General features: G+C 43.6%; 1 protein-coding gene across 3 annotated transcripts in view; it reads left to right on the forward strand.

Annotated features, from left to right (window-relative positions):
* GRB10 (growth factor receptor bound protein 10) overlaps positions 1 to 14,204 on the forward strand; it is a 244,748-nt gene that overhangs the window by 179,079 nt on the left and 51,465 nt on the right. For all 3 annotated transcript variants that reach the window (XM_040353310.1, XM_040353308.1, XM_040353309.1), the window contains 3 exons: positions 2,578 to 2,693; positions 5,277 to 5,351; positions 11,993 to 12,130. In XM_040353310.1, the coding sequence (XP_040209244.1) occupies positions 2,578 to 2,693; positions 5,277 to 5,351; positions 11,993 to 12,130 (329 nt within the window). The remainder of the gene's footprint in view (positions 1 to 2,577; positions 2,694 to 5,276; positions 5,352 to 11,992; positions 12,131 to 14,204) is intronic.

Consider the following 14,204-nt stretch of genomic DNA (forward strand, 5'->3'; position numbering starts at 1 on the left):
GGGGGGGGGGGGGGAGCTAAGGGGTGAGGTTCAATATATAGAATTATACATTCGGTGTTGAAGGAAAATTTACTGATTGTGTGACTTGGGTGAGAGTCCAATGTACTTTACTAAATACTTGAAGTTTGAGTGGAAGGTGATAACCTTGTCATGTGTTAGAAATGATATAGAGTGGTGCGGTGGAAAAAATCATACTTGGGTTGCTGCAGAATTGGTCTGATGCATCTGTCCCTGTCTGATTTAAGGCCGAGTTCTAGCTCCCTGAGCAGAGAACTGAAGACTGTCAATCACCACTGTCTGCTCCTCCAGCTCTCACTGGAGTGCTGGGATGTGGAGAGGGCAAGAGTGGCTGTCTCAGGCTCTCAGTAGCTCACTGAAGCGGTACCTGTCCAGGCATGTGGGCAGATCCTGACCATATGGTTATCTTTCCCAGGCCTGGCTCTGACAGCAGGCTTTATTTAGCCCACTGTCTGCTGAAAATGAGTCACAGGCATGTTGAACAAACTGCACTCCTTTTGTTTAAAAAAAAAAAGTATACGCAAGCTGACTGTTAGGGTTAGTGATACTAAAGTCTCATTTTTCTTTTATTTAAAAATAACAAACCTGTCTATACATTCCTGCTCTGTGTGCTCCCTCTTCGGCTCTCCTGGCCCCTCCCTCCCTGTTAAATGCCCCCACAGCAAGCGGCTTGCTATGGGGGTACATGAACCGCAGCTCAGTGTCAATGCAGACATGGAGCTGCTGCCTGGCCCCGCCCCTTTTTCGCCTAATTGGCTCACTGAATTTGACAGCAGTGTGAGCAAATGGTGCCGCAGTCTCGGTCAATGAGGGAGAGTCCCAGACAGCCGAGTCTCTCGTGCATTGCTGGCTCTAGATGGACATCGGGTAAATGAGGGGGGCTGCTGCACACAGAAGGCTTATCCTAATGCATAGAATGCATTAGGATCAAAAACCACCTGCCTTTACAATCACTTTAAGGGGAAGTTTAATTGAGAGTTGCTCTTGACTTCTGTTTTGCTTATAATTAGCACAGAGCTGCTGTGATTGCTTTGGTTTGCCTTGCACCATTTAGGAAATACTGTATACCAGGGATATGCAATTAGCGGACCTTTAGCTGTTGCAAAACTACAAGTCCCATCATGTCTCTGCCTCTGGGTGTCATGCTTGTGGCCGTCAGTCTTGCTATGTCTCATGGAACTTGTAGTTCTGCAACAGCTGGAGGTCCGCTAATTGCATATCCCTGCTGTATACTGTGCCTATTGCGTCATGGAGAACCATATATGTTTTTGTTTTTTTAAGTGCTAGACTGAGGCGAAAGGGGGGGGGGGGGTAGACATGAAAAGATTGCTTTAATGGTGTCCTTCCCAGTTGTGGTCTGTATGTCAGCCACACACCCTTTTTCCCTAAACTTCTTTCAGGACAGCACCTGAGACAGTGGCTCCTCCCACATGCCAACAGGAAACGCATCTTCCACCAAACTTTTAAAGGAGCCTCCTTTCCACATGTTGCCAGTTTTTCTTTCCTCTGGCAGGCAACACCTAGTGGGGAGTCAGAAACTCTTGGGTGCTGTCCTGAGTCCAGGTTTCCTTTTTTTTTTTTTTTTTTTTTATCTCGGGGCTTGTTCCTCCCATTCCAGAGCGCTGCTGGATGGGCTCCTTCTCCTCCTTTAGGTGTGGGTGGCAGTGAGGTGGCGGCGGACATTTTTTTTTCTTTGCAACCGCCTGCCTCTCTGAAATGTCACTATCTTGGGACTGGCGTTCAGTGACTGCATCTGCTGGAAGTGAGGTATCCGAGCAGGTGCGCAGCGTCATTTCTCTTGGAAGGGGGAGAAGGGAGGAACAGGGCTGGTGCATATTTGCCTAACCTCTCCCCAAACTTTGTGGGGTGCAGTTCTTGGGAGATTTACTACTTGAGCCTGACTTGGCTTTGGTCCTAGATTGGACAGCATATAAAGTAATTTTCCATTTTTTAAAAGAAAAAGCAACCAGTTAAGTTAGCTTTTATGATCTCTAAAGGCTCAGGAACAAAGTACCAAACCCCAGGAGAAAAAATTGGTCATTGCAGAAGGGCAAAGGAAATGCCCTTTTCCATCCTCGTGCCTCAACCAACAAAACGCAATGACTCATTACTGCCAGTGGGAGGAAGGCTTCAGAATTTCCTCCCTCATTGGGCTGGCATGAAGGAAAACCAATATGTTCTAAGCATGCTGTCCCAAGGTTACAAAATAGTTTTTGGATCTTCCTCCAGAAAGATACTTTGTAACAAACCTACCAAGGGATACAACAAAGGCCCTAGCTATGAAGAACCTGTTAAAGGAACTGATGTATCAAAGGGTTGTGATTCTTTTGATTCTCAACAAGCCTTTTTATTTTCATAAAATATATATATATATATATATATATTTTTTTTTTTTGGTGATCGACTACTCCATACCTTGTTTTCTCTTGGCAAAATGTACCCTGTAAGTTTGTTTTAATAATTATACCCAACAACTAGTAGTCATTTTTATTTTGTCAAATTTACCAAATCCTAATCAAATGCAATCTTCATAATATATCTGTCTTTTTTTTAACCTAGAGAGATGCCTTGAAGACCATGAACTTGTAGTACATGTCCAGTCCATGATGTCAAGTGAAAGCAAATTTCTGTTCAGGAAGAATTATGCAAAATATGAATTTTTCAAGAATCCTGTGGTAAGTAGGTGAATACCTTTTTTCACTTTTTTTTTTTTTTATATCATAAAGTCCTCAAATAACAAAGTATTGGACTGTATTGGATGTATTCCAGGGAAGTAGCACTCAAGGTAAATCGCCACACAACAGTCTATACATATACCATGGTTCCATAAACATTAATTGAAACACCGTAGTGAATCCAGATATTCCACAAATAAGTGAGAAGCCCACCACCGAATATAGAGGCATTGGCATTCGGCTGTGACCCAGCCACGGCCTTTAACCTCCGGAGGAAAAGAACACTGAAGTGGACTCGCACAGGATAGAAGTTCCAAATACTAGGCTCCCTCCGTGCTCATACAATTCAAAAGGTCAAGTATATGCAGAAAGAAGGGGGGCCATAACGTAACTCCGCACAAAAACACATTTATTATAAAAGTAAGTTATACTTGCAGCAATACAGGTTAAAATCAACATATAAAATGGATGCCGGCCGGCAAAAGGAGCCCTTCCTCCTCACATCAGCATAGTGATGTATCTGCGCGTCCTCCCATATATAGGTAGTATATAGAGTGCTAATTTACTGCATATCGATGGAAAGGTTGCTGTTGACTAAAGTACAGTCAATGCTGTCAGACACATCTATTTTTTTTTTTTTCTACTTTTAGGGATCAGTGGTGGTCAGTTACAACTTGCTGAATCTCCTTGAGAGGGTTATGATTTAGAAAGTAGAATCAAATTGGTACACTGTTGCTAGGCAGCAAAGCAGCAAGTCCTGAGGGCTCAAACGCGGTCTTTGACGTTGGGCAGAATTTTTTATAAAAGACTATTTCTATTGGTAGAATAATTCATCATACAGCCTTTTATCAGTTTGATACTACTTTCACAACCATGAAATACTGTAGATCATTTTAAAAAAACAAAGACCTGTAGCCATTATGTGGCTTTTATCTCTCTTCACTAGAAAAATGGACTCTTAACTGCAATATAAGCACTTTTTTCACTTTCCTAAGTATTTAACATTGCCACTGCCTACTGTTTGCACAGAGTTCAAAGCAGTGTCTGGTAGATTTTAAGTGTCCATAGTTTTTTCGCTAATGAACAGACCCAGAGAAATGTAATGTTTCCTCTGGCACGCCAACACACAAGTACAGATTTGCTTATGCTGGTGCAATGAAAAGCTGTGAACACTGGCTCAATGAGCAATTCAAAGTAAAAATCTTAAGTAAAGCATCCTTTATTTTTGTCAATTTGTTACACCGATACATTGGTTTGTTTAAAAAAAAAAAAAAAAAATTAAATCTATTGGAAGGACAACTCTGTATAGGGACTGTGTATGCACTCTTGGATTGACAAGTATGGACTAAATACCCCTGTATCTACCATAAAAAGTTGGGACTATACTTCCATAATGTGCATGTTGCTACAATCATCATAGCATTATGACTTTGAAAACCTGGCTTTACTATTTTGAGAATGGAATCTGTTATAGCTTAGAATCATCTGTTTACAGTATTTTTGTTCATACATTTTATTTTTTTTTACTCATCCTGCTCTGCTTGTCCCTTATATCAAATGATTAACATAATTCATATTTTTCGGGCTTGTAACATGTTTAGGTATGTGCCATAAGGGAAACTTTAAATGTTTTTTCTTATAGTTTGCCAGTTTTATGGTTTATGGTCGAACAGTTTCCATATCCCTGTATATCATATTCGCTGAGAAACACATCTAATTTATTTTATCTATACACTTCGCTGAATCCACTAATTGTGGAAGGTAGTGCCGCATCTTTACTGCTTAACAGAATTGAATCCCTCATGCAGTTTAAGATTGAACTGCTCTTATTCAACTGCAGTGGGACTGTTTCCTGCAAGAGAAAATTCAAGTAATATTAAAGCCCTTTTTTCAAAAAAATTACCTGTTACACTTGCCTGCTCTGTGTAATGGTTTTGCACAGATCAGGCAGAATCCTCCTCCTTCTCGGGTACACCCCACAGCAAGTAGTTTGCTCCCAAGCAGGGATGCTCCCGACCCACAGTTCTGTGTCCATTTAAATACAGAGCTGCGGCTCGGGCCCCAACCCCCTCCATCTCCTGATTGGCTCACTGCCTGTAATGACGGCTGCCAAAAGCCAATCGGGAGTGCAAGTCCCAAGAAGGCAAAGCTATTGTGGACATAGTTTGTTCTAGATGATGCTCAGGTAAGTATTGGGGGGGGGGGGAGAGCTTCTGGGGAGGCTGCTGCTCACAGGATTTTTTTACCTTCCTGTCTTTACTACCACAGGTGTAACTTATTTAAACAGGACATAACACAGGCTTAGTATGCATAAACTGTTATATAGGCTGGTATCTTCAGGTAATTACTGGCAAATCTTTTGAGGAAATGCTCCCTGGGCAGTCTCCTATATCCCTATCCCACTCCAAAAATCCTTAAACTGTTTTTGCCCATTACTATAGTCACCATTGAAAAAATTTGTATATTGTGGTCATAGCTCTTAATGCCTCCTGTATGAGAATATATTTGTGTATCCTTGCACACCTGTTTCTATGTACAGCTCTATGGTGTGGATCATTATAACACATTAATCCTTTCTTTCAGAATTTCTTTCCAGAGCAGATGGTTGCTTGGTGTCAACAATCAAATGGTAGCATTCCCCAATCTGATTTATTGCAGGTAATTGATGCATCATGGGTATAAAAGTGGTATTGAACCTAAAAGCAAACATTTTTCTCTAGTTTGACTGACACAGTGCTCAATTAATCCTGACTATAGGGTTATATCGCCACCTGCAGCTCAGCCACGGGCTCGCTTCTCCACATCTGGTGGGACTGTCCCTTGATAAGACCATTCTGGAAAGGAGTACACAACCTCATTGTTAAGATTACCACATATTGCCTGGAATTCTCCCCGGCACAATACTTGCTGCACCACACGACCCTGCCAAAATCACAATACCGTAAATCACTGGCGCTACACCTCATTAACGCTGCTTCCCAATGTATCCCTCTGAAATAGAAATCTACCTCTCCTCCTACTGTGCTGGATTGGCACCGCAGAGTGAATAAAATTGAAGAAATAGAACAACTTATCCACCATGCCAATGATGCCCATGCCAAGTTTAGAGAAACTTGGGCCTGTTGGACTCATTACAGAGAATCCCTGGGCCATGCAGATCCTACAGCCCCTACTGATCTCCCTGCCGTATTGGTGTCTAGTAGCTGATCTAACTGTCCATTCCTTGACCGCACTCTACCTTTCCCCCTGGCCCCCACCCCCCCTTCCTTTTTTTTTTCCTCTCCCCCTCTCTATAATCGAACCGTATATATGACGGGACCTATTGACTTCCCTAGAACCTCCTTTGGCCCACAGATGGTTCCCTATAGGGGTGGGCGAGATGAGGGGAGACCCATTCGGATTCATGGCTTTGTCGGCTGCATTATCTTTCATTCTAGGCTAGGATGGTTACTCTGGCTTTGACTTATTTAGGCGATGCTCATCCTCTTCATAAGATAACTGTTGATAGTTTAATTGCTTTCGTGTTCTTACTGTGATGTATCACGATTGAAAGTTTGATTTAATGTGTACCTGCTCTTATGCTTTTTTCCATGTATTACTGGTTGCATCCAGTCCTGGACATGTTTGTAATTGTCATTATGATGAATACTCAATAAAATTGTTTTAATAATAAATATCACCACCTGCAGGAGTAGCACTAGGCAGAACAAAAATCTTGGCTATGCTCATGGGCTGTCCTTGGCTGGTATCTAATCCCATCTCTACTATAGGTATTCAGTGTTTGCCTAGTCTGGAGTAAAGACCTAGGCTCCCAGCTTGGATATTTTGGTCCTAGCAGTTTTTTCTTGTATTTCTTTTCTCCTTCCATGCATCTTTTTCCTTTTTTTTTTCTTTTTTTTTTTCCCCTCTCTCCTGGGAGCTCTACAATTAACTGCCAGGTAATGTGCTGTCTAATCCAGATCCAGTGGTCCTCCCAGTCTGGCCAGCAAGCACGTGCAGACTGGAATGGGGGCAACCAAAGCAACTCTTTGAGGTCCCCAAATATCTTGCAGTACATTACCCTTTTAAGGAATCGCTGTTAAAGTGAACCCTCCTGAATAAAGCAACCATGATCCAAGTAGAGGCTGCCCTGTCCTTTTTAAAGACTCGGCCGATAGTCTGTGGTACGCAGCAGGTTTAGCACTGCGACCGGTCCTGGCTTCCGCCCTGGTTTCTTTAAATGGACCAAGCTTTTCTGCCATGGTCTGGGGAATAAGCAGGTTTCCTCTGCTTGCATTGATCTGGTGAACCAGTTGGTCCAGGGGCTACAGTTTTATTTGAAAAAATAAATAAAAATTGTATTCGATTTGACAGGTTTACAGATATAAACAAGAAATATAATAAACCGATTGTCGGACAAACGTTCTGAAGAAAATGGTACATTGTATGACAGAGTAATAATATTTGAGTTACGGATGGAGTCATAATATAGGATAGACTAGCTAACCATTTGTCCAGCTCCATTCATAAAAGTATGAGAATGGGTTGATTGTCAAGTGCAGGAAGTAGTTTTCCAAGCATCTCTAATAAGGGGGGGTTGGGGTGCGTGTAGAACTTAGGATCCAAAAGGTAGTTAGGTCCATATCGACAAAGGCGATCTTCAGACCCATTCACCCCTAAAGGGATCTAGCTGTGGGCAGGGGCCAAGGGTGGTTGTATACGTGGTCTCAACAGGTTCGGTATAGTAGGGTGTACAAGTGAGCCCTCGTAAGGTAATTGGCTGTCCACATGAAGTGGTGATGAGTCTCCAGTGACCTTTCAGGGGTGTGTGCGTACTCTATCACATGAGAAGTAGAGTGTGTTGAGGGTTAGAACAGAGTATTTAAAGTTTCTCGTGGCTTTATGTGGGCCAGTAGGAAAGATGGGAGGGTTGGAGAGAGTGGTTGGCGATAATTATTGGTGTTGCAATGGATTTAGAAGCGCTTTTCTTTAAGGTGGTGAAGGTGGGTTATGGGTCGGATTGGTGTGTGCTGTACAATCTCTAAAATGTAGCCGACAATCCCAGGTATCACTGAATTTGGTTGGGTTGTCATTAGCTTGAAGTATGAGTTTTTCCATTTCTGCTGTTCTATCCACCCTTCGGAGTCATTCTGATACTGTGGGAGGAGTGGTGGTCCTCCAGTGTACCAGTACACACAAGTTGGCTGCATTGATAAGTTGTAAGGTCAGGAATTTTTTTTTTTTTTTTTATGTAATGCACTCTGTTTCAGCGGCAGTGATTAGACGTGTGCTGTGGCATAAGACCTGGTCGGCAGACCAAGCTCTCATTGACCTGCCCTTTTTCAAGGCAATCGCTACTCTGTTGTCGCTGGGGGTGGTAGAGTACCTTCCTGCCACAATCTAGGAAGGGAAGGAGCCTCGTCATAAACGTAGGTTCCAAGCAGCCTTGGTCTGGTAAACCTAGAGCTGACTTCTCCAGTGCCACAGACAAGACCCCTTCAGCATGAAGGTGTACCCTTACCCATAACTGGGGTGGGGGGACATGGCTGGATCGGGATGGTCATGGCACTGGCTCCTTTTGGCTGGGCGGTAAGCTCACTTGCTGGTTGCTGCCTGGCTTACCATTGCCCATCAATTTTGAACACTAAACTCCCCTACCTGACACACTGACCATTCCACGAACTACCTGACATACGTACACCTACATGACATACATACGCTGACTACCTGACCTGCATACACCGACCTGACATACACTGACCTACCTGACATACATACACTGACTGCATACACCTACCTGACATACACTGACCTTACCTACCTGACCTACATACACTTACCTACCTGACATGGGGGGGGGGGATCCGGGGTGGTCGTGGTTTTTTTTTTGGGCAGAGTCCTGTGTGTCCAGAACTGCAGGTAGGGGGCACAACTGCTGATCCCAGAGAAGATGGAGAGTCTGGCTGCAGGGAGCTATGCATGGTAAAACAAATGCAGAGCCTGAACCATGGAGAAGACCTAGAACTCCAGGGAGGGGGCAGAAAGCCTCTAATCTAGCTAATACTGGCAATGGAGTCCTATGTGCATTGCACAACATTTTGTCTGGCCTGTAGGGGACCACCAGAGATGAGTGTGTGTGTGTGTGGGTTACCTTTTAAATACCTTGCTATCGGCCCCGATCGCTCCTCCGCTGGCCTGATGTCTCCTTTTTCATCATTTCATAATTTTTAGCATACACAAGGACAACAAAACTTATAAACTTACAGGGGAACAGTAGGAGAGGGACAGGAAAGTACAGTACGGGGGCAGAAGGGCACAGTATGGGGGGGTTGGGCAGATACGGTACAGGGGGAGGGTAAGTGGACATAGTACAGGGGGGAAGAGGGTACAGTATAGGGGCAGTAATGTAGAATACAGATATGGTCTCTTGAAGCAGAGCTGTGCAGGGAAGCTGATGTCACAGATCCTATCTATTCTGGCAGGCTGTCACTGGGCTAAATATACAACAGGAATTACAATTCCCCTCTTTCTTCCCCATCTGAGTTTTTGTCTCTCTTCTGGTGCTTTGCAGGGTTTAAAGAAGGATCCAGAGGTGGAGCATATTACTACTTCTGCTTGTGCATGTGGGATGTGTACTGCGCCAATCACATGGGATGAATAGGAGAAGAGGGTCAGCAGGGATTGGCGCAGTACACAGTACACAACTCACCCACACAAGCAGCAGTAGTAATATGGTCCACCTCGGGGTTCATCTTTAAGCATTGAAAAAAATTGGGTGGGAATGAGAACCATGGGGTAGGGGAGGAAGGGGGGGGTATGAGATGTGGGTGGAGAAGAACTGGAATGAGACTGGGGAAATCCTGGTCTGTATAGGGATTAAAAAGGAGGATTTGTGCTGGTGGGGGGGGGGGGGGGGGGTCAGATAGATGGCTGTCAAGGGGACTGGGGAGGGATAACCAGAGATGGGCATGAGGCATACTCTCAGCTATTAATAGTTAGCCATAGTATAAAAAGTAAATGGGCTGTTTGACAGGGAGGGGAGAGGGAGTGATCTACATTGCCTAGTAAAGAGACGGTGTTAGGGGTGTGCAAGGTGGGGGGGGGGGGTTACAGACATGTGTAATGTTTGTAGATCCCAGGACACACACACATGCGTGAAGGTGAAGTCTCTGCAGGGAAAAGTCAGGGGGGGGGGGGAGGGGGGAGAGATAACCATCTGAGAGGAGCAGTGTGACAGGCAAAGAGGAATGGATCTGTGTGAGGATGTCAGAGAGCAGGACGGCCGGCCAGATAGTGTCTGTGGAGGGGAGGAAGATGCCAGAGAGGGAGAGAGCATTGCAGACACAGCCAGATAACAGAACTGACCTGTAAAGCCAACGTGAGGAGACCTGTTACCACTGCTGCCCGAACCTGCTGGGAGGAAACTTCAAAGGCCCCCCATGCACCTAGGACCCTCTGGGCAGTTCACAGAAGTGCCTGTGCATTAAAACAGGCAAGCCCTCCCCGCTCTGTCTGACGAATCCCCCAGCTTTCAGGAAGAAGAAAACAGGCAGCGCTGGGGGGAGACCAGGCACCTATAGGAGGATTGCATGTGGCTAGAACAGGGAGGCAGATCGGTGCGCTGTGACAGTTACAGAAATTATGCCGTCAGGAGGGAGAGATGCACAGCAACGGTTCTGTAATTGTGTAAGCGCACTGATCTGCCTCCTCTCCATCAGCGGCACTCTGCTGCGCTCGGGGCTAACAATGGAGTGCTAAATGCCCGTGACTCAGGGCTTTACGGGGACCCATTCGGGGCTCCAGCCCCCTAAGCCCGGGCCCAACGACGCCCCTGCCCTAACACATGCGGCCTTCAGATTCAAGGGGTTGTAACAGGTGATGCCTGGAGCTTCAAGCATCACCCAGGTACCGTTGGATTAGACTGGCTGTTGGCTGTTGCAAGCAGCGGGAGGGGAAGCCTTCCACGGCTCGCCCAAGCTCTCCCATACTACCAGGAGGCCCAAGCTGACACTTCCGCCGGCTGTCCGGAGACATGAACAAAGCCGGAATCTGCTTTTATCGGATCTCAGATTTAGTAACCTGGAAGCAATGTCGTGGCATCGCTCCCTGTTGACGGGAGCTCTAAAGGCGCCCAACTTTTAAAAAAATTACCATATTCAAAACGGCCAAGCTTTGCATGCTTTTAAATGCAACAGAGATGTGGGGGTCATATAGACCCCCCCACATTCCTCCATAAAGAGTACCTGTCACTGCTTAACTGTCACAAGGGATGTTTTACTTTCCTTGTGACAGCAATAAGTGATCAAGATTTTTTTTTTTTGTGAAAATTCGATTTTTATTTTGCGTCCCATTCTTTCGTGCTCATGCGCAGAAGCAATTGCATACGTAAATCGTGCCCGCAAATGTAAACCGTGTTTAAACCACATGTTGGGTATCGCTGCAATCATTGGAGCGAGATCAATAATTCTAGAGCAAGACCTATAAATATTTCTACAGGCTACCCATTTAGTTACAAAGTGTTGCCTATGGAGATTAAGTACCGTAGTCTGTCATCATTCCACAAAAGCGCAATTTTAAAGCCTGCCATATTTGGTATCGATTTACTTGGCTTAACATTTTTCACATTATACAAAAAATTGGGTTAACTTTATTGTTTTTAATTTGTTAGTGTATTTCTTCCAAAAAAAATGCATTTGAAAGACCTTCTGTGCAAATACGTTGTGCCATTAAAATATTGCAACAATTACCACTTTATTCCCTATGATCTGTACTAAAAAAAAATTATATACAATGTTTGGAGGTTCTAAGTACTTTTTTTTTTTTTTTTTTTTTTTAAAGCAAATATTGATTTTAACGTGTAAGCAACAAGTGTTGAAAAATGGCTGAAGCATGAATGGGTTACGTTTTAACAAATCTGAGATCTTCCAGCATGCTTAATCTCCATAATTGAGTAATCCCTTTTTGTTCCCTAGAAAATTGAAAAAAGTCTTCAGGCACAAAAGGTCAAAATGAGAATGCTTGTAGTTGTGCTTGTATCATCCAGCCCCTGGCTAGATTGCCTGTGTTTATCAAATCTTCCTCAACCAGGTGCCTGTGCATTTATTCCTATGAACTTCTGAGTAAGGGAGCCGATACTTTTATTCAGTTGAGCCTGTGTAACTTTATCTTTGATAATTTAGAAAAAGATCCAATTATGACTGGTCCTGTAATTGTAGACTTTAAGCTGATTGGGTTAAAAGGGCTGATTCTAATATTTGACTCAACATCTGGTTGTCACCGGCATTTGTATTCATTTTTTATTTATTTTTTTATATATACAGAATTTTTTGAATGCCAACAGTTGTCCAGAAATACAAGGCTTCTTGTATGTTAAAGATGTAGGAAAGAAGTCATGGAAAAAACTGTTCATCTGTCTGAGAAGATCTGGACTTTATTGCTCTACTAAAGGAACCTCAAAGGTATAGCTTTCTTTCTTCTTTTTTTTTTTTTTTTTTTTCTTTTTTATTATGCAGCGCTTGTAAACTTGCAAAGCTGCATTTTCAGGCAATTCTAATTTTGTAATAAGCATATGGGTCATGATAAACTACTTTCAGTAAGAATAGGGTCCCTCAGCTCCCAAACCCCATTTTTTTATTTTACCCTAGAACATTTTTATCCTGGTGCATACAATTTACAACACCATTTGTCTATTAAATTGTAAAATTCTTCCATAAGGGTCCTTTGACACTATATTCTAGTCATGTTAAAGATTTCAAATTCCGAAACAAAGGCATCAACATTAAAGTGACACTAAGCTGCATCTTTTTTAGCCTAATGTATAGTACAAGGCATGGGCAACTTATTCATACACATTTGTTTAAAGACTCCTACCTTCAGGTGATTAGACACTGCCAAGCTTTTAAGACTATGCCCCCTTGGGGTGCCTCTCCTATAACCTTGTCCCACCTACATATGTCCTCAGGTTCCTGATAGCTGTAGGTGATGGAGATTTTTCTCCGTCCCTGAGGAACCACCTTCACTAGTATAATTTTTTTTTATCTTCTGATTCTTACGCCCCAAAAAATCTTTGCACTCTACCCAGTGGAAAAAGTTTGCAAAAAAAGTGGGCTAGTTATGTGGTTGACCGCTGCCATCTGTCTTAAGTGAACATCTCACTGCACCTAAATGCTCTGCCTCTTAAAGATTCTGCAAACAGAAAATTTGAGACATACTTTCAAAGCACTCTTTAACCTAAAAGGCCCTGCCCTGAAACTAACTGTTGCTTTTTCAGTATGTTGAAATTCAGCTAACTGGACCAGGGCAACCAAAATAATAAAACAACAATCTCAAGAGGTTCAAGTTCCTCAACATGCAGAGCACCTTCTAGCTCTACACAGGCTTCCTTTTCAGGCTCTTCCTTTCAGCACAAGGCTTGTCTCAGATGCCACCAAGTCCTCTCTAAAGCCTGCCTCACAGTGAAGGGGTGCCCTCTCTCTTAAGAGTGGGGGGACATCTGATGCGGTTTGCATCTCTGGGTAACAGACGTCCCAGGCTTGGTTTTATTTAGAGTTCAATACTCTGCCTCCAGTTTGCTTCCAGATCAGCAAAGAACAGACCAAGGGCAGTACGATTTGCAAGAGACCATGCGCTACCTCTTGTCTCGGAGTCATTGTACCAGTACCACCACATGATGGGGAATTATACTCAAACCTGTTTGTTACCAAAGCCCAACAGTTATTTGTCCTATCCTGGACTTGAAATTCCTCAACAAATTTCTTCACATTCCAAAACTTTTGTATAGAATTTTCAAGGTCAGTAATTGCTTCTAAGACCAGGCAAACTCTTATCTTTGAACATCAGCATGCTTATCTACATGTTCCCATTTACTCACCTCACTCAGTTTGCTGTTTGCAGTGGCAGGCAACCACTCCAATTTTGTCACATTGCCTTTTGGTCTGTTCCCATGATGTTTACAAAGATCTTTGCTTGCCCTTCTCAGAACTAAAAGCATCTTGGTGGCAGTCTAGCAAGACTACCTCCTGAAGGATCCATTTCCCTCACAATTCTTGCAAATGTCCAAAAAAGCCTTAGCTGGATCAACCTGGTGAGATTTAGCTTGAGTTCTGGGCCTAAAGGTGGCCTCTTTTGAGGCAGTACCCTTTGCTCAATTTAGTTCAAGAATTCTCCAACTAAACCTTGTCAGCATGCAAAAAAGCAGGCCTTTACACATTCTTCTATCCTCACAAAGTCCTTGTGGATCACCGCTTAAATGGCAGTGGTAAAAGCTTTCCTTTCCTATAGTTGTAAAGTTCTTACCAACGCAAGTCTGCTGGGCTGGGAATGAGTCGTTCAATCCTTGACAGTTCATTGCTTGGGTACATGTGTATGAATAAGTTGCCCGTGTCTTGTACTGGATGATCAAGATACAGAATTTTACAGGCAGGTCAAAATTCCTTTGATCTTGGCTTACTGTACATGAAACTGGCCACCCTCGCTAAACGCTCCCCACTGCATTGCTTGCTACAAAACTGAGGACTCGCAGAATGGCGTAAG

This window comes from Rana temporaria, chromosome 5 (genome assembly GCF_905171775.1).
Source record: "Rana temporaria chromosome 5, aRanTem1.1, whole genome shotgun sequence".
Classification (NCBI taxonomy): Eukaryota; Metazoa; Chordata; class Amphibia; order Anura; family Ranidae; genus Rana; species Rana temporaria.